The following is a 26,783-nucleotide window of genomic DNA, read 5'->3' on the forward strand; positions in this document are numbered from 1 at the left end:
GTTCCGATTCTTCGTCCCAGTGTTTTCTCTCATTTCTCGCTGCTTTTTCCTCCAAAACGGCCGTGTGTCTGTTGTAGGTTTCTTTCATTTTCTTTTATGCACTATCGGAAGCCCTAAGTCTGTTTCCGCATGCCTCTTGCGCGCGGTTGCGCGTGTTCTGGCGCATCCGCACGCAGGCTTCTGGAATATGTGCGTTCGTGTTGCGCGCGGCTGCGTGTGAACTGGCGCGGCCATGCCCGCACCTCTGCCCTTGTGCTGGACATCTGCGCATGCGGCTGCGCGTGTTCTGGCACGACCGCTTGCCCCCTTCTGCCGCGCTTCTCTGTGCGTGCACCTCTTCTGTTTGTCTTGTATCAACGCGGCTCTAGTTCATCATAAAAAATGCCCCTAATCGTTATCAGTGGTTTATCTCATGCACGACACAAAAACAGCAAAAACCAAGCATAATTCTGTTCGAGACTAACATAATTCAAATGGATTATTGTATAAAATACGTGCAATTCTTGCACTTATCATTCACACAAACTAAATTTTTTTTATGTACTCTATAAGTACACGTGTGTTTTTCGGATGAAATTTGATAAAAAAAATTGAAAATCTATAATTATTTTATGATATTTGAGTATTGATTGATTTAGATCCGGTATAAAAGATAAAATTCTGAGTATAAAATTGAAATAATTATATTAATGTAAACATGTGTTATACTGGTTTGTGTATTCAAATATCATATATTAATATTATATTTGAAAGAATTGATATTTTGAAATATCATATATTATTACAATATTTTTAATATTTTGCAACGATTTCATCCGGAAAAACACGAGCATTAATACAAATACTTGTTATACATGTATGAGTACTCAAAAATCATATATTAATATTAGATATGAAACATTATGTACTCGAATATCATATAGTATCACCCTATTTTCATCGTCCTTGTACCGATTTTCCTTCGAGAAAAACTTGCCATTAATATCGATATTTTTTATATATGTTCGAGTACTAAAAAAATCATATATTAGTGTAAGATTTGAAACATTTTGTACTTAACTATCATATAGTAGTAATATATTTTCAATGTTTTGTACTGAATTTCATCCGGGAGAACAATTTGAACTTCTTTGGGGATAATCTGCTCTTGTAAATTTGACGTTTTAGTGGTTTATTTACATATACTATAATGAAATAAATGTGTTACATTAGTTGAATATAAAAATTATATATGTAAAATTGGATGATGTTTGGTCTGTCTAACTTTTGGGATGAATCGTAAAAGATTTAATTGAAAATGTGGACTATTTATTTGACCTAATTCTGCGTCTCCACTCCTAGAAAATGGCAGCTGTCATATTGGATTAAACCTGAGCTCTCCGATTTCCTGAAATTCAAAGTTATTTTTTAGTATCAGACCGAATCGATCAATCTTAATTGTGGAAATGGAATCGTCAGGCAAGAAAAAATCATCTGCGTCTCCGAATACGCTGGCGCCGGGCTTCCGATTCCATCCGACGGATGAAGAATTGGTGCGGTATTATTTGAGGCGGAAAGTCTGCGGGAAAACATTTCAATCGGACGCGATTGCTGAGATCGATATCTACAAGACCGAGCCGTGGGATCTTCCAAGTACTGCCCTTCAGAAACCCTTGATTGCGTGGATGGGCTGATTTTTGTTTTATTATTTGCGATGTTTTTTGCTTTACATGTTATTTTTTTGGGATGGAGTAACTTGGTTGATTATGAACATTTCTTTCTTTGTGTAGGCGATCCGATGAAGGGTTTTCTGTGGATTTGCTGTCCACCAATTTTTAGAGTTTAATTCAGTGACAATGGATTATTCAGTTTGTTAATAGCAAGCATGGATCGTTCCTCATCAATTTTTCTTTTCTGATATTTGACTACGAATTGTTATAGTGATGGAATTTTTTATTTAGATATACAGAGATTCCATGTATAGAAATTTGTGGATTTATTTGGCAAGGTTTTGTTTGTGTCCACGTTTAAGCATGCTTTGCTGACGTTGCACAAAAATGTTCTTCAACTAAAAAACGATCAGTTTTTAGAATGGAGAAACCAACATTTCTCCGCTCCCAGTGGGTGAATGTTGAACTTAGCTATTTTGAATTTATCCATGCTTTGTGTATGAATTCTTCGAGTTGCATTTTAATTTTATCTTATAACTTCTATTATCATATAGATATATAATGAACTTCTCTTATTTTATTATCTACCTAGCTGGTAAGGATGTATTAGCAGATGCATTTGGATATTATGACTGAAATTACCGGATTTAGTTTACGAAAATTGGATACTCGCCATTACAACTCCTTGTTATGGTTATTCATGATTAACTGCCGAGCATATCACGTCAATGACCAATATGGATTGTTTTTTTCCTCTAGCTTAAGGCTGTTGGTCCTTTCCCTCTACTACATTATCCAAGTTTGAGATGAACTTGACTGTAGCTATTGGCCTGGTTTTTAGGCATGTCAAGGCTGAAGACTAGAGATCTGGAGTGGTATTTCTTCAGTATGCTGGATAGGAAATATGGTAATGGAGCAAGGACAAACAGAGCAACTGAAAAAGGGTACTGGAAAACGACCGGAAAGGACAGGGAAGTTTACCATAGAAAACATATTGTGGGCATGAAGAAAACTCTTGTTTATCATAATGGTCGTGCTCCAAAAGGTCAGAGGAGCAACTGGGTTATGCATGAATACAGGCTTACTGACCTAGAATTGGAGGGAGCTGGAATATCTCAGGTGGGATAGCTTGATTTCGTTTAAAATTATTTACTATTCCGCAGGACAGGTATTTTGTTCGACGGAATCTATATGTTAAATATACCTGAAACCTTAAGAATCGTAACTTGGTACTGGTCTTTTGGGAAAAATAATTGATTAGAAAAATTGATTTATGGGTATGTTGATGCTGTAGCAAGCGAAATTATTAATAGAATTTGGGAAGAAATATATTTTTTTGAATGATAATTTGGATATTTTTTGAAAAATTAATGATTATTGTTATGGATAATGCTTACAATTTATTGACCTGTTCACTTACTTGTTAAAAGGATGCATTTGTGCTGTGCCGAGTCTTTCAGAAAAGTGGTTCAGGGCCCAAGAATGGTGAACAGTATGGGGCACCATTTTTGGATGAGGAATGGGAGAATGATGAGTTGGAACCAGTTCCCAAAATGGATGTTTTGGAGGAAGAGGACTTTGGCGATGATGCATATCTGGATGGGAATTACCTTGGACAGGTTTGTCCTTGTACCATGATTGTGTTTTCTCGGATTAAAGCCGGTTAATTATGCTTGTCTGGGTGGGAATTACGTGAGACACAATGTTTGCAATCTTTCTGTAATATGTAACTTTGAAAAGGTGAATTACTGGTTTTGCTATTTTAATGCTATTGGGGATTCACAAGGTTTTCTGGGGGACTCGAAAAATAAATTGATAAATAGCATTGTTCAAAGACTTGTAGCAATATATCTTTCCTCAATTTATAGTGAATATTTCCGGGATGGCATTTGCACACCCTTCAAGATATTGAGATAAATGACTTAATATCAACTTAGTAGATGTTCCCCCATGATGATGTCCGTTTCGCAAAAATTATTTGCTAATATTTCTGTTTTCCAGATTCTTGGATCAGATGTTTCATCGGATATTACTCATCCTCAGTTGAACTTCCAATCTGCTGATGGCAGTCTTGGTGGTGAAACACCAGAATCAGTCAGTGACACCAAAAACACCCAAAAGCTCCTGGATTGTGCTAAACCATGCTATGGACCAGAGAAGTTGGATGATACAAATTTATATGTGCTGCCTATTCCTTATGATATGAACGGAAATTTAGTCAAGCATGAATACATTGGTGAATCCAGCAAATCTGGGAATTCTGAGGATGTGGATTACTTACTTGACGAACCATTTCTGGATTCTACTGATTATCTTCCATTTGGAGATGAAGGTTTCATTGAAGCTAATGATCTCTCCAATCCCGTTGAAGCGAATGCTTCTTCTTTTGACATGTTTGAGGAGTACCTTACATACTTTGATGCCAGTGAGAACTATTCTGAGAGATTCGCTCCTGATCCTTCAGCAATACTTGAAAGTGAGGGTGCTCTTCACACGTCCCTTTGTCAGAAGGTGGTTGTTTATTGTTACTATTTTATTTTTTAATTTGTTATGTTTCCGATGTCACTTGAAATGCATCACTCCAACTCGTTCTTTCATGCCAGGAACCAAATGAAGGAACAAAGCAAGATATTATTCCAAGTGGACAGATTGTTGACGATCGTAATAATTATTCTGCATCTCCATCACATAACCAAGAGTCGGCAAAATATCAATCAGGTACTTAAAGGATACCTACATTTTGCTTTGTATTTCCCTAGAGCCCTAAAATAGTGCAAATTTTGTTTGTCTAATCTAACTTAGGTTTACCTTCTTCCCCTGCAGATTTTAAGTATCCATTCATCAAACAGGCAAGTCAAATGTTGGGCAACATCCATGCACCACCAGCATTTGCTGAAGAATTCCCTCTAAAGAATGCGACCATGCATTTCAATTCCGTGCCCCAATCTTCCACTTCTGCGCATTTCACTGCTGGCATGATCGAGCTAAGGAATTTGACAGTAGGCAACAGTGGAACTTTCCCACCTTCTGGAAAGCATGAGAACCTGAACATTATTCTTTCATTTGGGTTTTCACGTGGTGAAGATGGTTCTGCCAACTTGGAATCTCGCGTAAACATACATCCGGGAAAGACTGTCTCAGCTATCACCAGGGATTTGTTGTATTTCGTCTTTCTGTTTGTCTTAGTTCTCTCCATGAGCTTTAAACTCGGAGCACATATATGTGCCAATTAAAGTCTCCGAGTGTTCTACTCTATTTAATTATAAGATCTGCACATTTATTTTATTTTGGGTCGGTATTGGATGAAAAATAGCTGGTAGGACGTGTAGGGATTTTAGACTTTGAGCAGTCCGCTTGTCTGCTATAGAGAATTCCGTCAAATCTGATTATACTAATGATACTGTTGGGATTTCATTAATGTTATTGTCAGCGGGAGAGATTCTTGCTTTTAACGTGTATAATCGTATGATTCTTCATTTTGATTTGTTTTTCATTGTTAAAAGCGGCGCGGATGCCGACAATGCCAGGTTTAATGTTTGTAATACACCATAAAAATGAACAAACGTGTCTGTGTTAGAAATTCGCAAATTTTTTTATGGGTTAAATTTTTTTTTTCCCACATCGTTTCGGCTATTCATAAATTTTTTCCAACATCGTTTCGGCTATTCATAAAAACTGAGGCAAATTTGCGGCCGCTATGCATCGTTACGAATGTGAAACTGAATTCACACATCAGGAAAACTATGTTATTCAATAACAATCAATAATTAAAGTGTGACAAAATAAAATTCACATATTTTATATATCAAGCAAATTATAGACTACAAAGTACAAACATCAGAAGACAGTACCAAGTCGAAAGATACATGAGTACGGGAGGTGCTGCGCATCGAAAGCTGAGGCATAAAAACTCAGCAGCGGAAAATGAGTTCAAAACTTGATGAATGGGATCCAAACTACCCCAATTTTTGAATATATACGTATCTACATCATCTTTTTCTAGTGACTGTAGGAAGCTTGGGACAATGGGCTATCTAACCGCATGTGCAACTAGCCGCTCTTCGGTTTTACATTTCTCCAGGAAGCATCGTGTCTCCAGGAAGATCACACACAGCAACACCCTGAAAAAAAGACATACATCGATGCAAATTTCCAGGATACGGTATCAAGAATATCAGAACGTTCTCTCAAATGCTACCAAGCCAAGAATTTAAAAACTTTGTGGAGCGCCAATAGACACAAGAACCAAGCTTTTTATGAAGAAATATTGGTGAGAATCTTACTGACAGAATAACAAAAAAATAGGAAAAGTTGAGCGAAATAATTAAATTCCGGGACAATCACCTCTCCGGTGAGATGGGCTACGCATTTCTTCTCAGCAAGAAGTTCAGCTTCTGTCTACAAATAACAAAACATACCCGTTGTATATTGAAGTCGGGAGAAATTGTACAGGCATACAAAAATACCTTCTTGATTCGACTCCAAAGGTAGTCATCAAATACTACATCTTTGACTAGTTCATAATCACCATCTCCCTGAGAACGTAAAAATTAGATTAAATGAAGCAAAACTTCAAGAAAAGAAAATCATATTAAATGACGTGGAAGAAAACTTCAGCAAAAAACTTACTTTTGATCTGCATGGCATACTGAAAACAATATTCTCTGCTATACTGTAAGGATTTCCAGTAGTATACACCTAAATTTTTTTCCATAGGATACACAATATCAAAGTCCAACCAGCATGAAATTCAATATGATATAGTTATATCATATATGTCTCCAATAATGAAGCAACTATACATTTAAAGTCTATTTATAAGCTAAAATGGAATCAGAGAGTACCCATCCTCTCAACCGAAAACAAAATAAGGTTTTCATTGTAAAGTAAAACTTAAAATGCAATCCCTCTATTTCTTAGATATTGCTTGTGTAATATGCAAGATATACAATATAGAAGCTCGTTTCGAAGCAAATAATAATATCCCCACTAAATGTGGTCTGGAGCATGAGTTAGTGGCTTTATAAAATTGCATTTAATTCTACTGGCGTCTTGGGTTAGTCAATTTTGTGCAGTAAGGAGTAAGGACGCACGTTAAATAGTTGGAAGTAGAATCCACTATGTAGAATCTCACTTATGCAGATTGGGATGTAACATATAATTTTATTAAAGCGTTCATGTGTTCATCAGTTTGTTAGTTATGGATTATTTTTATCAACACACTGAAATATGATTCCATAGACTCTAAAGTGATCAAGAATCCAACAACTTACTCCAGATGAGAACCAATCCCCTTCAGGAGTAGGAGTTACAAGAGATCTTATTGCATCTAAAATTGAAACGGCAGTGGATGCAGCCGAGGACCTTCCCCATTTTTGAATGAGTACACCACCTCTCTGAAAAATCAATTTCAAATCAGACCTGTTATTGCTGTGTTTGAAAGCATTTTACCCTTTCATATAAACCTAAGCTTATACATCTAACCTTTTGAACCTTCTCAGTGAATTCTTCTTCCAACCACTTCGTATCCTTAACAACCTCTTTCACAGGCAAACCATCTATTTTAGCATTTAAAAAGTTGGGAACCTGATTCAATATAAAGAATAATTTTGCTATAAAAAACGAAACAAAACCTTAAAACATAACGAGCTTAACGTGAAATCTGATGAATGACCTGCGTTGTTGAGTGGTTTCCCCATATGGTAACATTAGAAACTTTGTCGTAAAAAACTCCTGCCTTCAAGGCAAGCTGTATAAACCATGAAAAAGAATGTCATATTTTGAAAAGTACTACAATTATTCTCATTTGTGACAATACAAAGCATAAAAAATGCATCCCTGCAATATCACATAGAACAAAAGCATCAAGATGAGAGGTCCAGGTTTGGAAAAAAGAATCATGATTTATATCGTCGTTAGCCCTATCATATTTTCTCGAAGAATGAATATGTTGATAGTTTTTGCTCACCTGGCATTTTGCTTGATTTTCATCTAATCTAGTCAGGGCGTGGAAATTTTTTGCAGGAATATTTGGTGCATTCTTCAAACAAATCAACGCACTTTAAAAAAAGAAAATAACAATAATATTAGTAAAAAAATTAAATAAGATGAAGAACTATGAAACGAGAACACGAGAAACATAAAACTACTTAGTATTACAAGGGTTTCCCACGACAATCACTTTTACATTACTGGATGCGACAGCATTAAGGGCTTTTCCCTGCAATAAAAGGTAAGAATATAAATGTCGCTTGATATGAAATTCAGGAAGTCACTCCAAGAAAATACAATGAAATTAATCATCCATCCATAACTCTATGTTATTTCAAGAAAACGGCACCTGTCCAGCAAAAATCTGCCCGTTTATGTCTAGTAAGCCGGCTCGTTCCATTCCAGGGCCACGAGGCTTCGCTCCAATCAGAAGTGCCCATTCTGCATCTTGGAACACCTCATATGGATCAATGCCGATGCTCACTTCTCTCAACAAAGGAAACAAAGAGTCCTCTAGTTCCATTGCAACTCCTGATATGTCAAGTTGAGTTCAAACTTTTCAAGTACAGCTTGCAAACAAATCTAGCCAAATCTTAAGGGAATCAAATCTATCATAAATTTAAAGAGGAACCAGCATGATTAATTAAGATCAATCAAATCTGCAACCGAGCTTTTCAAAAGACCCCATTGTTAATATCAGACAGTGCACTTATTGGTAGCAGTGAAGCCATTAATGTAATCGGAATAGGAACACTCATACCTTCAAGAGCTTGGATAGAACGCTGGGATCCCAATAGTTTTAATGCAATTGGTTGATTTGGCCCAAAAACCTCCCCCGAAAGCAAGCTGATACACCAGTACAAAACAAGTATAAATTTTCTTGGACCTTAAAATAAGAAATTGCAGTCACGTGGAAAACGATCCACAATTTGGCCCTCAATTCAATTCGACATGCTGTCACTTGTGAATGATAATGGAGAAGAAACCTCTTACTCTGAAAAGAAGATGATTGGATATCATCCCCGCTGCACCAGAGACAGCGACATTTATCAGTTTCTTCCAAGATTGGGTTTCCTCTTCCTAAAGGGCAATAGACCAAGATCAGTGCTTTTCATGTCCGAAATTTAAATGAAAAGGTTTTTTCTCCATCCGTTTTTATGACAACAAAAAATTTCACTTTTAGTTGTTCTATGAATTTTAGGACATTTTCTCCCAAAATACATGACAAGAGATAGAAACAAGACATTAACCGGAAAACGAACATTTCATAAAAAGTAAACTTCTACTACCCAAAGAGTATAATATAGTTTATTGTTTAAACTTTAAAGCTAAACTATTAATATTTTATTTTATGGGGGAAATTTTGGAAAATTCCCAAGTGCAAAACGAAATCAAATGTAAAATACTCACAGCTTTGAGATCATAAGTGAGACAAAAGACTCCATAACATTCGGCTTTCTTCTACAGGTCATCAATCTTCACAGCCACCGGTGCTTGAATTTCACTACAAAATCCATCATAAAAAATAAACAATCACCCAAGACACCACCAATCCAACCAAGAAAACAATACTAACTATTAGAAGTCATTTGATAAAACACGTTTTATTATTAGTCGCATTTGTTCTTCTTTACTGTTGGTATAAATAGGTTGACTTGTGGTAGTTGAGTTTCGTGACTTTCATTTTACAAAATCACAATCTGATATACAGAGAAAGAGCTTTTCTCATTCATCAATGAAGTTTTGCCTCCACATTATGTCTCGCTTTCTTTCTAATATGGTATCAGAGTATTGAATCCGATTGCTCCTTTGTTCTCGCCATGGTGAAAGCTAATGTGCCACATCTTCAAGCTACGACTTCACAGAGTGGGAGAATTATCGATGATTCGAGTAGCCCGTAATTTCTCCAAAATGGTGATCATCCTGGTCTAGTGTTTGTATCTCACTTCCTTGCAAGTAACAATAATAATACCTGGAGTCGTGAGATGTCTATGGCACTTACTGCTAAGAATAAGCTTGTTTTCGTTGATGGAACGTTCGTGCGTCCTTCTCCTGAAGATTTGTTGTATGATGCCTGGATTAGATGCAATAGTATGGTGATTTCGTGGCTACTTAATGTTGTGAGTCGAGAAATAGCTGATAGCCTCGTGTATATGGCTACCGCACATAAGATTTGGATAGATCTCCGCGAAAGGTTTCAATCAAGGTAATGCACCTCGAATTTTTCAAATCAAAATGTTATTGACTGGTTAACAACAAGGTTCAATGGATGTTAGCACTTATTATACTCGTCTGAGAACTTTGTGAGATGAATTGAAAGATTTCCAGCCGGTATCGGTGTGTAATTGTGGTTCTATGAAGGATTGGGTGAAGTACCAAAATCAAGATTATGTTATGCAATTTCTGATGGGACTCAATGAGTCATATGCTCAGATTCGTGCTCAAGTTCTGATGATGGATCCGATTCCTGTAATTTCGAAGATCTTCTCATTGGTGGTTCAGGAAGAACGTCAACGAACCATACATTCTGACATTTCTGGTTCGTCATTGGATCACTCTTCACACTCGTCCCCTAATCCGAGCATAGTGATTGTCAAGGGACCTTCATATGGTAAAAATGATAAATGTAGAAAATCAGATCTGCCAACTTGTTCTTACTGTCATTATCCGGGCCATACCAGTGATAAATACTACCAATTGAATGGATATCCACCAAGTCATCCCAAATACAAGCCGAAGCAATATTCTGTAACCACCAGTAATGCATCTAAAGTTCGAGCAAACCATCTTAAAGTTGCTGATACTCCAGCCAATTCAGAGCCAACCAGCAGTGCACCTGATTCGCTAAGTCCCGACCAATGCAAGCAGCTCCTTGCCTTCTTGAGCACTCAACTGCAGCTTAACTATGGCACCACTATGGATTCGAAGCAACTTGAGGCATCTGCATCGTGTCTCAGTGGTATCTCTTCATTATCCTTTTATGATTCTTCTATCCTTAATAATCATTGGGTCCTACACACGGGAACCACACATCATATTTGCTGTTCTCTTGCGTATTTTCATTCCTATAAAGCCACAAATTCCACAGTCACACTACCTGACAATTCCACAGTGGCAGCAACACATATAGGAACTGTTTTGTTGTCCCCTGACTTGATACTCGAGAATGTGCTTTTTGTTGGCAGCTTCCATTTCAATCTTGTTTCTGTTAGCTCTCTAACCGAACATCTAAAGTGTTCTATGTCATTTTCTTCTGATTCTTGTGTCATTGAGGATATCACCAAGGAAATGAGGATTGGGATGGGTAGCCGCGTTGGTAACCTTTATGTTATGAATCCATCCAACACTTTTCCTACAGTCTGTAATGTTTCTGTTACTCATAGCCAATTATGGCATTATAGAATGGGACATCCCTCTTCGCCTAGATTGTCTGTATTAGGCCAGTTATTTCATGATGGTTCAATAAATCCAAGTGATGTACTTGACTGTTCAATTTGTCACCTAGCTAAACAAAAGAGATTATCATTTTCTCCCAACAATCTAACTTGTGATATTCCTTTTGAGTTAATTCACATTGATGTTTGGGGTCCATTTCATCCTTTGAGTGTTGAAGGATATAAGTATTTTCTTACCATTGTTGATGATCACACACGATACACTTGGATATATTTGATGAAAGCCAAATCTGATGTTTTGTGTATCTTACCTGATTTTTGCAAGTTGGTCCATACACAATTTGGTTCCAAAGTCAAATCTGTTCGTTCTGACAATGCCCCAGAATTGAATTTCTCCAATTTTTTCAAGGCCGAGGGAATTGTATCCTATCATTCATGTGTTGAACGACCATAACAAAATTCCATTGTGGAACGAAAACATCAACACATCTTGAATGTAGCTCGAGCTTTGTTGTTTCAATCACATGTCCCTTTAGTTTATTGGAGTGATTGTGTCTCTACTTCAGTCTACCTCATCAACCGAACTCCTTCTTCACGTCTTTCTGATAAAAGTCCTTTTGAGTTGTTGTTTCAGAAGCTGCCCGCTTACTCTCACCTTAGATCGTTCGGGTGCCTTTGCTATGGTTCTACACTTTTGAGCCAACGTTCCAAATTTTCTCTTCGTGCCATCAAATCCTGTATTTCTTGGATATCCCTCAGGTTATAAAGCCTATAAACTTCTCAACATTGACACCAATGAAATTTATATATCTCGGGATGTTGTTTTTCATGAGCAAATTTTCCCGTTTGCAGAACAATCATCTCCACTCGACTGTTCTTCTCATTTCTTTTCTGAAAATGTCCTTCCCACACATATTCATCTACCATCAACAGCTACTGACCCACTACCACAATCTCATTCTAAAAGAGTGTCCACCAAGCTTGGTCACCTACGTGACTATCATTGTTTTGCTACTTCCTCATGCTCACCCGAGCTGTCTACTGCTCACCCCTTGTCATTGGTTCTTAGCACTCATCGACTTTCACCTTCCTACCGAGCTTTTGTCAACAATATTTCATCCATTCCTGAGCCTAACACATTCTCTCAGGCTGTTCAGCACTCGGAATGGTGTCAGGCCATGACTGATGAGTTGAGTGCTTTAGAGAGCAATAACACTTGGACCATTGTTTCCTTGCCTACTAGGTAAACATGTTGTTGGCTACAAATGGGTCTACAAAGCCAAGTTTCTAGCAGATGGGACTCTCGAACGATATAAGGCCCGCTTGCTCGCAAAAGGGTATACACAACAAGAAGGGGTTGATTATTTTGAGACTTTTTGTCCTGTTGCTAAGTTGACCACAGTCCGAACCTTATTAGCTTTAGCAGCCATTCGAGAATGGTCCTTGATGCAACTTGATGTAAACAATGCATTTTTGCATGGTGACTTATTGAAGAGGTTTACATGTCACTTCCTCCCGGGTATGAACGAAAGGGGGAATCATTGCCACCTAATGCTGTTTGCAAGCTACAAAAATCCTTATATGGACTCAAACAAGCCTCTCAGCAATGGTTTGCTAAGTTCTCTTCCACTCTTACTCAAGATTGGCTTCGTTCAATTCCATGCGGACAGTTCCCTATTTGTTCGTACACACGGTGATGTGTTCTTGGCCTTGTTGGTATATGTGGATGACATAGTAATCGCCACAAATAATGATACTGAAGCCGAGAGTTTGAAACTTTTCTTGAACATGCAATTCAAGTTAAAGGACTTGGGCGACTTGAAGTATTTCTTGGGCACTGAGGTAGCCAGATCTTCACGAGGTATATACATATGTCAGCGTCATTACGCACTTCAGTTAGTCACTGAAGCCAGACTTATTGGGAGTAAACCTCGCACAACTCCCATGGATGCCAATTCGAAACTCAGTCAAGATGATGGCGAGTTATTAGCAGATCCGTCCATGTATCGTAGGCTTGTAGGAAAGCTACTTTACCTCACTATCACACGTCCGGACTTGGCCTATTCAGTAAACAGACTTAGTCAGTTTGTTTCGGCACCACGAACTGCTCATTTGCAATCTGTGTATTCAGTTCTAAGATATGTGAAGGGTACAACAGGTCAAGGCTTGTTCTATAGTTCGAATACCGAAGCCAAATTGCATGTGTTCTCGGACTCTGATTGGGCTGCATGTCCTGATTCACGTCGCTCAGTCACTGGATTTTGTGTGATGCTGGGCAGCTCATTAATTTCCTGGAAATCAAAGAAGCAACAAACAGTGTCTAAATCTTCTGCTGAAGCCGAGTACAGGTCCATGGCAAATGCTACTTGTGAAGCCGTCCGGATGATTTCATTGCTCAGAGATTTGTGCACGGTCGATTGACGTACCAGTGACGCTGTTTTGTGACAATCAAGCAGCCATTTATATAGCATCCAACCCTGTATTTCATGAGCGTACAAAACATATTGAAATTGACTGTCACATTGTGCGCGAAAGAATACAATCAGGCATCATTCGAGTACTGCATGTTGCCTCTCATTTGCAACTTGGAGATATATTCACTAAGGCTCTTCTTCCTACAAAGCTTCGAGCACTGATGGTCAAGATGGGAATTGAAAATATTCACTCCCCATCTTGAGGGGAAATATTAGAAGTCATTTGATAAAATACGTTTTATCATTAGTCGCATTTGTTCTTCTTTACTGTTGGTATAAATAGGTTGACTTGTGGTAGTTGAGTTTCGTGACTTTCATTTTACAAAATCACAATCTGATATACAGAGAAAGAGCTTTTCTCATTCATCAATGGATTTTTGCCTCCACATTATGTCTCGCTTTCTTTCTAATACCAACTTTCTTGAAAATACACGTACACACATAAAAACACGGCAACTTACTTGGAAGTTACGGAGCAGTAAATCTTGGAACCGTGGGATACGGAGGCTGGCCTGAGGAAAAGAGAACGACGATTGTAATGACGACGTAACGCGTAAGAACACTTTAAAGAACTGCAAAGGGCGGGTCTTTTGCATGAAGAAGATGGGTTCAACTCTGCCACCGCCGACATTGAAACGGTGGCAGCAGAGATAGTAGATGCCGGAGATTCGTTCCACTGATTGTTGCTATGCAAGCGGATATAAAGTGTGAAGCTGAAGAATCAGTGTCAAGAAAGATTAGGACATGAAAGATATAAGGCTAAGGTGATGACACTTGTCAATAAATCTCATCTCTCAAATTGTTCTTTAACCTTATCAAATCAAAATCTTAAAATGGAAACTAATGAAAAATGTGATTTTATTTGAAAATATGCAACCGGAATGCTTTTGTTCGGAAGAAACAATAAACTGAAACGATGAAAATAAAAAATAAGCGAAAATTTTAATTATATTCTTTAACCATAATGTGTTATTAAAATTTAATCACATAAAAAAGATACATTTCTCAGATAACCTGGAAAAAAGAAAAGAAAAAAATAAAATACAAATTTATTCCCATTAATTAAAATATGATATTCAAAATAAATAAAAATAGTATATAATGTCTAAAAATGTAAAACACATTTTATTAAGATTTGTAGAATGGTGTAAGATAGACTTACCCATCCTTTCAGTGGTAGAATTTTCGGTTTTAGCAAAGGATGAGACGGTACGGTATCCTTGGAAAAAATTTGTGTAAGACGGTATCACAAATCGTATTTTGTGAGACAGATATCTTATTTGGGTCATCCATGAAAAAATATTACTTTTTATGCTAAGAGTATTAATTTTTATTGTGAATATCGATAGGGTTGACCCGTCTCACAGATAAAGATTCGTGAGACCGTCTTATAAGAGATATACTCAATATCCTTAACCTCATTGTATTGGAAAAAATGGCTGTTTTCTAAAATATAATTTTTTTTGTCAAAATATAGATTTATATGTGTGTCTGTAAGAAACAAAGGGATACAAGATTCACGTGAAATTTTATTGCTATTTCACTTATCATTTATCAAGCACCACACTACAACGTTTGGACAAATTTTCATTTGATACCTAATTTGTACGTTTGCAGGAGATAAATGGCTACCGTATGTGGTTCAATAAATTTGAGCACATGATAGTAACTACCCAAGAGGACACCAACTTTTTCTTCCAATTTTACCCTTATATGATACTAATATTACACTTTTGTTTTTTTTAATTTCAACACACACTTTTATTTTTTATTTTTGTTATTTCAACAATTCAAATATCAATTTAGTCACTCCATAAATTGTCATATTATACTTTAGTCCATCGATAATGATACAAAAATTTGTACACACACGCATCACGTGTGCTTGGTAACTAGTATATAAAATACAGGAGGTGCATAACAACGTCTCAACGATGTTGGCATAGATGTACAATATATTTTCTCACTATGTCAAAACTCTATATATGGATTGTTATATTTATAGTCATGTAACTAAAAAATGTAGCTATATAAATTTATACTAATGAAATAAAATATTATTTGTTACATTTGTAAATATACAAAATTTTAATGCATCTTTCTCCTGGTAATTGATGAAATCCATCACCGTGGATAATAAATTCCAGTCTCGCTTTGATTAATATATTTTGAAGTCTACCGAATCAACATGTAAAAACTTGTACAATTTGGACATTGTAGTGGATTTTATTCTTTTAAAAAATATACATTTGATTTCTTAATATTTTTTCAAAGAAGCATAACCAAACAAAACATCGAAGTTCTCTTATTTTTCTTTTGAAAAATACAGGTTTGATCCAATCTTAGTAATAGGAACACAATCAAAGTCCTGATGTGAAGGATTTGACCAAAAATAAAAGTTTGAGTCTGATTGATTCCAAGATTCATTCCTTACAACCTCAAAATCATACATTGCCTTTAAGGTCTGCCGAGATATTGTACATATCATACACGAAGATGAGATGGGCATTCATTTTGCAAAATCCGACAAATCTTATCTAAAATACTGATAATGATGCAAATTCCCAGTTCTAAAAATGCATCAGAAAACAGGAAATGGAAAGCAGTGATACGATTGCTCCAGAAGCTACCTAATCGCGGTCTGCTTCTTCTATTTCTTCATCCTCTGGCACCCCACGAAGATAAAGAACATTATTACATCTGCAAATGCGATATACATGAGACACGGTTACTTAGTAGCAACAAACAGTGAAAAAGGTTGCGCCCTTAGTATGATCAGCAATTCAGCATAGGTAAATTTGCAATCGTAATAAAAGAGGGAATTTATATCATCACTTCATATAAGTTAAAAACAACCCTGGTTTTTAAGGCAACCTTCAACATATGCACATCTCTCGTACAACCTTAAATTCACAAATCAGTTAAAGTAGGGTAGTTCTAATTTTCAAACAATCTGGAGCAAACTTCATCAAGAGTAAACATAATATGTTTGGTGGCTTCACAGTTTTGAAAATAAGTTACCAACTTCACTTCAATGGTTGGGAAATAAGATTCAAAATAAGGACGGTGTCACGATGGTGTCGTGACGGGTCCAGATGACGAAATTCCTATACATTATGGTCACATTTTAATGGAGAGGTCACATTCCGAGTAGGAACATTCACAAATAATAAAAATGTGTCTTCTAAATAATGAAAGCACCGAGAAAAAATTAAGTGATATTTAACATGAAATAGGTCTTCATCCAATCAGGGATAAAATTTCAGATCGAAACATAGATGATTCTGTGAACTTGGGACCGTAATTTGAGGATAGCAATAGAATGAGATATTAGTTAGGTAGTTGGTAACTTCAGAAAACCAAAATAGAATTGGCTGGTTCAGTACCTAATTAAAATCTCCCCAAGACTTCCAGTGCATTGCCCATCAATGTATTCTTCAGCATTTGCAAGCTGCCAAAAACAATAATCATGACATGGAGCAGCATCGAACTGGTTTTAACCATTTAAAGAGGAAAGACTGCAATTCACTTTCTTGATTTATTTCAATCACAATCTTGTCAATTTTTACCCTTCTATATAATATTTCAAAGTTCTTATGCTCCTTGAAAATTTTTATGAGTATCAAAAGCATTAGCAATCTCCACAATGACTATCCTCATCATAGTCATTACAATATGGTCCTAGTGCATTTTGGCATAACTTGAAGTGATAGTATTAAAACACTTTCAGTTGGTACCTGCAAATTCATATATGAATCTACGGAGACGAGGAAACCTGAAAAAAAAACCCAAAAGAGAAAAAAAATTTGATCGTGATATTAACATATCAGGGGAAACCAATAGCACCAGCAAATGTCCATACACAACCAAATCATAGAACTTGAGAGCACAAGTCGCTTCATTACCTTTGTATTCCATGCCCCATTTTAGTTTTACCATTACAGGCTTCCCAGTCAAATTGTTCAAGAAAGGCTTCGGGTTAACTGGAACAGTCTATAAGCACAAAAAGTAAAAGATTTCAAAATGAAGCAATTGTTACTTGTCCAAGTTAAAGCATATACATCTAATTGCTGTAAACACAACAGCGTGAAAACTTCTGCTAACAAAACTTCCAAAGAAGTCTCCGCCTTTCGGTGTAATAAAAAAGAAAAAACGTAGACAGTGTGATTGTATGATCACAAGCCTGAACAATGTTCTCAAGCTCAATGTTGAAATATTCGACTGTTATTTGGGCAGTTTCCCATAAGCAGCATGCTTTTGACTAAAAAATAAATTGATACGGTGGAAGAGCAGGGATGCCACATGTTCAAGATCCTACATATTTTGTTGGGTCCGTTTCTACCATAGTATACAAACAAAATTAGTAAGGAGTACTGAAGAAGTCAAATACATATTTTTTTTAAAAAAACTGGCAATGTTGTTCATTGTTAACAACTATAGCAACTCAACTCTAACCATTTGTATGATATAAAAAACTCCATTTGTAGAAAAATTTAAAGAAATCAATACATATGACAAATCCCGAATTAACGTCAAAGTAAATGGCCTCAAGTTACACCAAACCAAAATACAATATCCTTTCGTTTTCAACAAACAATTACAAATAAAAATGGCCAGACTACCAATTCCTTCCCTCCATCACTTCTTCGCCGAGAGTAACACAACAATTGCACCACAAAACTGATAGTATTTGCGAGAAAAGAAATAACGGAGAGCGACTTACAGCCATCGCAGAGGTTTTTGGCAGGAGAGCTTTTTCTTCGCTCGTCTCAACGATTCCGAGAGTATAGATTGGGCTTAGGGTTTTGGAAAGCAGAAATGTTATAACGACGTCGTCTTGTCCGTCAATTTCCCACCTTTATTATTATTTTATTATTAAATAAATAAATAGGGTGACATAAGCAAATTATTATTATAAGAATCTTATAATTAGTAAACTGGCTTAATTATTACTACATGAGCAAAAATTTGTATGAGACAGTCTCACGAGTCGTATTTCGTGAGACGAATTTTTTATTTAGGTCATTCATGAAAAAAATATTACTTTTTATGCTAAGAGTATTATTTTTTATTGTGAATATCGATAGGATTGACTCATCTCACAGATAAAGATTCGTGAGACTGTCTCAGAAGATACATGCACTGCTCTATGACACTATAAATGGCTTGTCCATTTGGCTTACTTGTTGTGTATAGAACTATATATAATTATTATACATTTCCAAATATGTTTTCTAAATAATATTTAAATAATTATAATATACTTTATTTAGATTAATATATGGAGAAATGTCTAAGAAAAATTGAAATAATTTTTTTTGAAATTCATCAAATTGGCAATGTCTACAATACATGTATTTAATCAGATACAATTTGAAGGGTTTCGTAGGTTCATTGATCATGGTTTGACAGAATAACTTTATAATTTTCTAAAAATAGAAAATACAGATCGATCTAATCATAAAATTAAAATGATGGTTAAAATTTAATTGACATATATATTTCTTGGAGAGAAAAATTTTAAATTTTAAAATAAAGTTGAGGGTTTCCTTTCCCACCTAGCATGTATGATGTAAGTCTCACATCAATACTTTTCCAAGAAGCCAAGTGTACGTAATATGGATGATTTCAACATTTTTAAAAGTTTAAAAGCTCATGATCAAAATTGTGGAAGATTAACTTTATTGTAATTAGATTATGCATGAAGCTAGATCACACTCCATCCTTAAAATTTATTAAACAACTTTTATCATATATTAATTAATATTTAATAAATTTCTTTAAAAAAATCGTGAATCTGATCTAAAGTTAATAAGTATCTCGTTGAATATATGTAATGCATTAAAAATAAAATGGCATGCAACTTTGAAAAGTTGGGGCTTGGTACTATTATAAATATGGACCTTGGTTTGATCTTCTTGAACACATGAGTGAGCGACTTATATTTTGATGATTGTATTTGTTTTTTTACGATATTATTTCAATATAAATAACACAAAATCTTGTTGTTTTTTAGACTTGTTTCGGTTGTTGGGTTCACGAGTTTCGAAATGGCTCAATATTGTAAAGTGATGGGCGCTGCTTTCTTGATAATGCTCTTTGTGGACGTTGTGTTTTCAGGCAGAGTTGGAAAGGTTGTCAGCAAAGAGGAGGAGGGTATTGTAGGGGCAAAGGAAGAGGGATCAGCGCTTGGTCCGAGTTTGGGTTATGTGCATGGAGTTGGCTCGAAAAATGGGGATGTTGAATATGACGGTAATAAAGGTGGAGGAGGAGGAGGAGGAGGAGAAGGCGGTTTTGGTGGAGGGGGACAAATAGGATGGGGAGGCTTTGGTGGTGGAGTAGGATGGGGAGGTGGTGTTGGCGGTGGTGGTGGTGGTGGTGGTGGAGGAGTAGGATGGGGAGGTGGTGGTGGAGGAGGCTTTGGTGGTGGAGGAGGTGGAGGAAGTGGTAGTGGTGAACAAGAAGGTGAAGGTGGTGGTGGTTCGGGAAAAGATTCGGCTACTAGCTCCAACTATGGTTGGGGGTCGAGCGGATGGAAAGGAAACACAGGTGGATGGCAGTTGGAGTGGATCCGAGTAAGGTTTGGGTCATATGGTGGGGAAGCTGTCAGATTTGATGAACCATGATTTATGTTGATGATAATTCAATATTGAGAATGTCATGATTTTTAAATAAAATTGTTCGAGTTACCTACTTTTAAAGTTTAATTTGGTTACATATATTGGTATTTCTTTAAAAACTATAATTTATGGTTTTTGAATTTTTGCTTCAAGTATATTTAAAATTTTAAAAAAAGTATTTTTCAGCATTTATTCCATCTTCAAAATCGTTTGTATATATAAGCATAAAAGATTATTACATGTGATCAATCTATTATCAACTTAAACAAATTGGAAGAAAATAATCAAAAATTATATACATATTTTCAATGAGGCTGAATTATTTTTCTCGAGTCACATTTGACATTGGTTTTTTTTTTTTTTTTTGGACTTGATTTTAATTAACACCACGAGGTTGAGATCCAAAATTTTAACATGATGTTATAAACATATCAATATTATACCAAAATATCGTATCATTTAAGAAAACAATGTGGAAGTTTTCAGATACACATTAAACATACCAACAAAATAAGATCTGAAACGTTTTGAAATTCAATTATAATAAATATTTTTTTCAAAAAAAAAAACTACATTTATTATATAAAGGTAAAAACTTGTGTGAGACAGTCTCACGGGTCATATTTTGCGAGACTTATCTCTTAGTTGGGTCATCCATGAAAAGTTATTATTTTTTATTATGAATATCGAGATGCTTTACATATCTCACAGATAAAGATTCGTTAAACGGTCTCATAAGATACTTACTCTTATATAAAACCTTTTTTGGGGTTTTTTTTAATTAATTTAAAATAAAAAATATTTCAAAATAATTTAAAATGAAATAATTTCGCTAAATTACTTTAATATGTGCTTCGTAAACACGGATTAGAGTGAGGTGGAACATTATCCGTGTTTTGTAAGCACGGATGCTCGTTCACGTGGAGCATCCGTGCTTACAAAGAACGGATTCTCCACGTGGCACGAGCATCCGTGCTTTATAAGTATGGATGCTCCACATCACTCCACTATAATATATTATATTATTATAATATTATAATATATTTGACATTCTTCGAAGGTTACCCACATTTCTTGATTATTACAGTAAATTATATGAATATCTTTAAAATGCTTTCTCTTTGCATCTGTTTTAGTTTTATAAGACAATCTTCGATCCTTAATTTTATTTTAATGCAAGTTTTGCATTAAAATTGTATTATTACATTAAAATTTTAATTTATATTTTACTATTATATTATTTATAAATAATTTAATCAAATCATTATATCGATTATACCAAAATTGTACGATATACCAAAAAGGTACGGTATCGATATATACTGTTTTATACCAAAAAAATCGTACATTTTAAATTTTTTATAAATTTATTGATTTAAAATATTATATATTTTTAAAATTTTTGTATATTTTTTAGGTATTTCGGATTTTCGGTATATATCGAAATTTTCAAATTAAATATCGCTACCGTACCTAAATCTTCGGTATACCGAAAATTCGATAAATTCAACATTTTTTCGATACGATAATCTCGATATACCGAAATTTGATATTTTTTTCCCAAGAACATGCATTCCTGCCACTGGGCACATATCGGAAAATGGAAACGTGGGCCAGACCCAAGTTAATAAGCCCAATATACAAAATCCGAGCCCGCATCCATTAAACCCTTGAATGCCCATTAATAGGGTTTAGAAATTTTAAGCCGTCAACACCAGAGCATCGGCGATATCTTCTCCGGTGAGATTCGAGGGTAATGCATTACTGTCTCGTTTAATTTTGTAATATTTTATGAACATGTTAGTTTATTTTGTACGCTTCTTCGTTTTTATTTTCTTCTCGCTTTTTGATATAATTTAGGTGTAGGGTGAAGGTACAAGATGATAGGAAATTAAATCTGGTGTCCGCAGTGGAACAGGTAAGGGAATTTTCTGTACCGGAAAATTTATATACGTTAAATTTTGCAGTTCTAATTTTCTAAGCGTGGATATTATTTCTTGAAAGGATGATATTGGAATGGCTGCCGGTGGTCTAACAACGTGGATTTTCTGTACAATTCCGGTAATTTTTGGTTTATATATGTTCTTATCTGCCTGTTTCACGTAAATGTGGCTCAGAATTACTAGAAGTGCAAACTGAAGTACTCACTTTACCATTGTAAAATACACTTGGAATGTAAATGCTGGAGACATTTCTAACTGGACATCCAATATGTGACGTGCGGACTATTGAACAATGAAATAAAACTAAAACTCATGATTGTACAAGTAAATAAGATGCTGAATATTGCTCTTATTTTAATATTGGGGCTTAAGACTGAATTTTTTAAAATAACTTAACAGGTTTGAAACCGAATTTTTTTGGGTTCGAGTTATTTCAGTGCTCTAAAATTTGGCCTAGGTGCTAGTCAACGGTCCACCGCACCGAAAAAGTGGTAGCCTGTCAGCGTAGGCGGTAGTATGAGGAAGTAATATGGGTAAGAATGATTGTATCCGTTATAACCGTTGTCGTTGTTAGAATTTTAGAACCTTGACTTATTTCAAGTTTGATTTTGAACTTCATTTGTTTAGCTTGAAATATGTTTGCAAAATGTTGGTAAATGAGTTCATGAGCGGCTGGCAAGCTATCATAGAAGATAATTTATGCTCGAAATATATTCAAACATGTTCAAGATTGGCTTGAACTTGATGATTTCAAGTTAAAGAGTTTTCAAGTTGGCTTGAAAATCTTGCAAATCAATTCAATTTTTCTACTCCTCAAACCAACCTGAATGGAGAAAGGAAAGTGATGAATCGTGACAGGTACTTATGACGGGCTTCTTTGGTGTCTCAGATGTTTCTCCTGGTACTGCCAACTTGAAGTTGTGCTTGTACCGAGCATTTAAGATACAAGCAAACCCCTGATTATACTATTGTTTATCTGCCTGATTCCCTCTCTATCCTGTATTTAGAATTTTTCGTCATATGCTTTTTGCACAATGATGCCTTATTTTTTAGAAACCAAAACCTTATTATAACTATTATTTACCAGTTGTGGAAACTATCATGCTGTAAATTATAATTTAATAACTTTTTGGTCAACTTCAAGAAATTTTCTGATTTTTTTAACCTGATGAGGATGCGCCTGATACTTTTTTGTATATTATGGACTTGCACATAATGATGCGAGCTTTTGTGTTTTCACACCTACATAAAGATTATGACTTCAAATGGGATTACCCTTTGGGTCACAGTGAGAATGTTTGCGACTAGAAAGAGTAAATGGTTAGAATTCAGAACTTGTAATTGACCGCTTCTCTTCTGTCGGAAGACATGGATAATTGTTGGGTATTTTGTTTTGAGTAATCTTCTATCATAGTGTCATTCAAAGATGAGGTTTGGTGATTTTGATCAATCGTGATTCTTTATGTATTTTTTGCTTTGAAAGAGTGGAATAACCTGGTACACGCATACAATCACAGTGACAAAATTGTGAATGAGGTAATTTTCAAAAAAATTGAATAATCGATTGTGACTTAAGACTTCAATAAAGTGTGTAAAATAGGTAGCTAAGCAAGAGAGTGCTTTTAGTGGTTATAATGAATCTATGTATTATAGTAATCGTGTAAATTTCATTAAATCTATAAAGTTATAAACGAGAGCGAAGTAGGAAATTGTTTCACTTGTCATGAGAAAATGCACCTCTAAATGCCAATTGCATATTTGCGAAATTTTAAAAATAAATAATGTATATGCTTGCCAACCAAGTGTGAAATATGATTTGTAAAAGTGGGGATATGATGTTTTTTTTAAATATAGATCTTGATGAATTTAATAAAGAAAAATACCGATATATTGAGATTTGTGTATTGTAACAATTTTGTTCGAAAATGTGTTTTTTGAAGTTGATAATGTGAATAACCGAAATACATTAACTCTTAAAAAAGATTTTGTAAATGTGTTTTCTTGTTAAATCTTTTGGCTTAAACTTTCAAAGGTAAAAATATGATGAAAATAGTAATATGTAGGGTGAGTAAAATATATAACTAACCTTATTTTGCAAAAGTTGCTCGTATGCCTATTATATGCATTGTTTATCTCTGTTTACAACTTGCTTTAAATGCGATATGTAGAAAAGTACATGAGACGTGTATTTCATCCTGCTCATACCGGATATTATTATCTCTGTAATATCATTGTCGAAATTTTTAGCCAAAAGATTGTAGACTGTAGTTGCTTTTCTCATTTTAAGAGTTTCTGCCATTCTCTTTAACAATTTGAAAGCAAAACTATAGAACAAAACACTTGCAAATCAATGCACATAGATCAAAATAATGGTAATTTGTTATTTACTTAAAAATTCACTGAGCTCTTTATTGGCAAGAGTACAAAGCTGGCGTCCACTGCTTTTCCACAAATCATATTTACAGTTTGCTAGCAAAAATATGCAATAAGAATTTTTGAAGTTCAGAAGATGTGCAGTGGGAGTATCAGGAACAATATTTTCATTTGGGACTAGACGGAGTTTGTTGATTCAACAATGAGTATTGAAAGGCATACAGTTCCAGAGGGATATATATTTGGACTGTAAAAATCCTTTGGGAAAATTTACATTTGGTGGTTTGCTAGGATAATCTCACTAAAGTGCATTACCAATAATGGACAAAAATCAGGGTTAAAGAGGCTACTAGTGATTTGGGCTGAATCCCATAGTGTTAGGGCTAGACTGAGTTTTCTATGTTTCACCCCGTGAACTAGCAATGTTTTCAGTGAACTCAAGGGCCTACTAGCCATCATGGAAATAATCTTAGCATTGATTTTCTGAATCCGGACCAGAATTTTGTTTATAGTTCATGTTTATATTTTCATTATGAAGTTTGTACCAGGCTAAGCTAAAGTGGTCTTCTTGAATCTAAACAATCCAAGTCCCAAAAACCAAGTGAAGAAAAGTTCTTAATATCCAATACCTTATTTGTTTGAGTTTTGTACGCAAATAATTTAGGTGTATGTTTTTAATATTCAATGCCCTATTCTTCGAAGCCATCTGTTGCATGATGTTCAAAACTAAGAAATGTTCCTGATGAGTTACATGAAGATAAAGAAAATTGGAGGACATTTTAATTGTCTCTGACTTATTGGTAAAAGGTACAAATCAGAAAGATTTTGACCATTTCATAGACAACCAGTCAGGTAAAATCCAAGCAATACTTTATGGTTGAGTAGTGCGTCAGGTTAGCTCAAGTTGCAAGGCTATGTATGTTAGATTTTAGAAATTTATCTTCATTTCTGACTTAAGCATGCCTGACCATGACTTCATGAGGAAAGAGTATGACTGATCCTTTGGCCAACTTGAACTGCCCAGCTTTGGCTGTAGGTGGTCTAACAATGTGGCTTGGATATGATGTTCGCCTTGCTCATCTGATATATTTGGGTATCTATACAATCTCTCATTCACTATGTCATCTGTTCTAGTTATTGTGAGTTTGTACGTGTTCTTATGTGTTAGGTTCACCTTAATGTGGCTCATAATTATTAACTCTTTAAGAATAAATTCCTTGACGTACAGTTCCATTAACACCTCTTGCTAGTTATTTTACCTACAAATTCATTGATTTGTTATCATTCCATTGCATAAAGTGTTTACTAAAGAATTTGTATTTTCTGTGTGATTTATCAGTTGCTTCTCAGAGACAGGGTTCCTGAGAAACGAAAGGCCTGTTGACTGAGAGACCACCTTCACTTGCGTCTGGTGAATTAAATGGATAAGGCAGAGTACACACGGTCTTGGCTTGAGATTTGTCTTTCATCCACACAGTGCATTGGAACTTGTGCTCTTAACTATGTGTTTTGTCCTTTCCCACTTTTGTATTATCTGTCTCCTGCTGCTGTAGATGAAAATTTTCAGTTATCCTCATCCTCCCACCTGAGATTTGAAATCATGTTGCTGTATTGTGAACGACGAACATCACTAGGAGAATACATTGAACTCGTCGAGAATTTAACCACACCACCAACTTGTATCTCGGTTAGTCATCTGCTAATATCATATAATAGATGCTCATTGGGTAAAATCAATGACAACCATAATTTATTATTCTACATTTATCTCGTTGTTGAATATAACAATTTTATTCCATTACAACATCGCCTATAATCCAGACAAGCCGAAGAAACCAGTCATATTTACGTGATGGAATTGATAGAGCCTTTTAGGATAGATTATCTGTGGTTTTGTGCTACAAGTGACATCAACTTGGTAATTTTTCATGTTTTGGTCATACTATACCTTTTGATATGAGAGTAACCTGCGGCTACTATGCAGTTTGGTTAGTCGTCTCATTTTCTTGCGCAGTTGATGTTTGTAAATAAGTGTGTAAGCTGACATTTGTTGGCTTCCCTTTGTTTGATTTACCCCTGCAGATGTAGGCAAACTGGTCCGAGGAGGAAAAGGTACATTGCATCACCCGCAGTTATGGAGGTGATTCGAGCTTCTTCGTTACTGTAAAGTACTAGTTGCAGGGACCATGAAATAAGACTTGTTAGAACTTTTTATAGTAATTGATGGCAGCTCTGGTTTATGCGGTTTTCTGTTCTGAAAGTTTCTGTAATAAACATTTGACCTACGTTCAATTTTTATATACTACACATGCTGATCAATGAATTCATATTTATCAAT

The 26,783-nt window shown here is 35.4% G+C and overlaps 2 protein-coding genes, 1 long non-coding RNA gene and 1 pseudogene across 11 annotated transcripts; 2 read left to right on the forward strand and 2 right to left on the reverse strand.

Annotated features, from left to right (window-relative positions):
- Positions 1 to 1,281: 1,281 nt before the first annotated feature.
- Positions 1,282 to 5,110, forward strand: LOC142540452 (NAC domain-containing protein 53-like). The gene is made up of 6 exons (XM_075646612.1): positions 1,282 to 1,632; positions 2,491 to 2,768; positions 3,080 to 3,268; positions 3,651 to 4,160; positions 4,253 to 4,367; positions 4,473 to 5,110. The coding sequence occupies exons 1-6, from the start codon at positions 1,446 to 1,448 to the stop codon at positions 4,880 to 4,882; spliced, it is 1,689 nt and encodes a 562-aa protein (XP_075502727.1). The 5' UTR covers positions 1,282 to 1,445; the 3' UTR covers positions 4,883 to 5,110.
- Positions 5,111 to 5,429: 319 nt separating this feature from the next.
- LOC142540453 (malate dehydrogenase [NADP], chloroplastic-like) lies at positions 5,430 to 14,228 on the reverse strand (annotated as a pseudogene).
- Positions 14,229 to 15,890: 1,662 nt separating this feature from the next.
- LOC142540454 (putative small nuclear ribonucleoprotein F) lies at positions 15,891 to 18,365 on the reverse strand. The gene is made up of 5 exons (XM_075646614.1): positions 18,233 to 18,365; positions 17,415 to 17,502; positions 17,247 to 17,284; positions 16,896 to 16,960; positions 15,891 to 16,209 (listed from the first exon to the last, which is right to left on the reverse strand). Exons 1-5 carry the CDS (start codon positions 18,236 to 18,238, stop codon positions 16,140 to 16,142), a joined length of 267 nt encoding a protein of 88 aa, XP_075502729.1. The 5' UTR covers positions 18,239 to 18,365; the 3' UTR covers positions 15,891 to 16,139.
- Positions 18,366 to 21,717: 3,352 nt separating this feature from the next.
- On the forward strand, positions 21,718 to 26,782 carry LOC142540456 (uncharacterized). 9 transcript variants are annotated; one of them, XR_012819101.1, is made up of 4 exons: positions 21,718 to 21,882; positions 21,990 to 22,047; positions 22,134 to 22,190; positions 22,472 to 26,782. It is a non-coding gene; the product is annotated as an uncharacterized LOC142540456 (long non-coding RNA). The 9 variants fall into 9 exon arrangements; XR_012819099.1 differs by having other exon boundaries at positions 21,718 to 21,869; XR_012819100.1 differs by having other exon boundaries at positions 21,718 to 21,869; positions 21,996 to 22,047.
- The last annotated feature ends 1 nt before the right edge of the window (position 26,783 follows it).

Source organism: Primulina tabacum, chromosome 3 (assembly GCF_025594145.1).
Source record: "Primulina tabacum isolate GXHZ01 chromosome 3, ASM2559414v2, whole genome shotgun sequence".
NCBI classification, from domain to species: Eukaryota; Viridiplantae; Streptophyta; class Magnoliopsida; order Lamiales; family Gesneriaceae; genus Primulina; species Primulina tabacum.

Coding starts and splice junctions, on each gene's coding strand:
- LOC142540454 (XM_075646614.1), bottom strand. Junction 17,285..17,414: donor ATGGGGCATGGAATACAAAG/GTAATGAAGCGA, acceptor TTTTTTTTTCAG/GTTTCCTCGTCTCCGTAGAT. Junction 16,961..17,246: donor ATTCATATATGAATTTGCAG/GTACCAACTGAA, acceptor TGTTTTTGGCAG/CTTGCAAATGCTGAAGAATA.
- LOC142540452 (XM_075646612.1), top strand. CDS start 1,446: ATGGAATCGTCAGGCAAGAAAAAATCATCTGCGTCTCCGAATACGCTG. Junction 1,633..2,490: donor CGAGCCGTGGGATCTTCCAA/GTACTGCCCTTC, acceptor CCTGGTTTTTAG/GCATGTCAAGGCTGAAGACT. Junction 3,269..3,650: donor ATGGGAATTACCTTGGACAG/GTTTGTCCTTGT, acceptor TCTGTTTTCCAG/ATTCTTGGATCAGATGTTTC.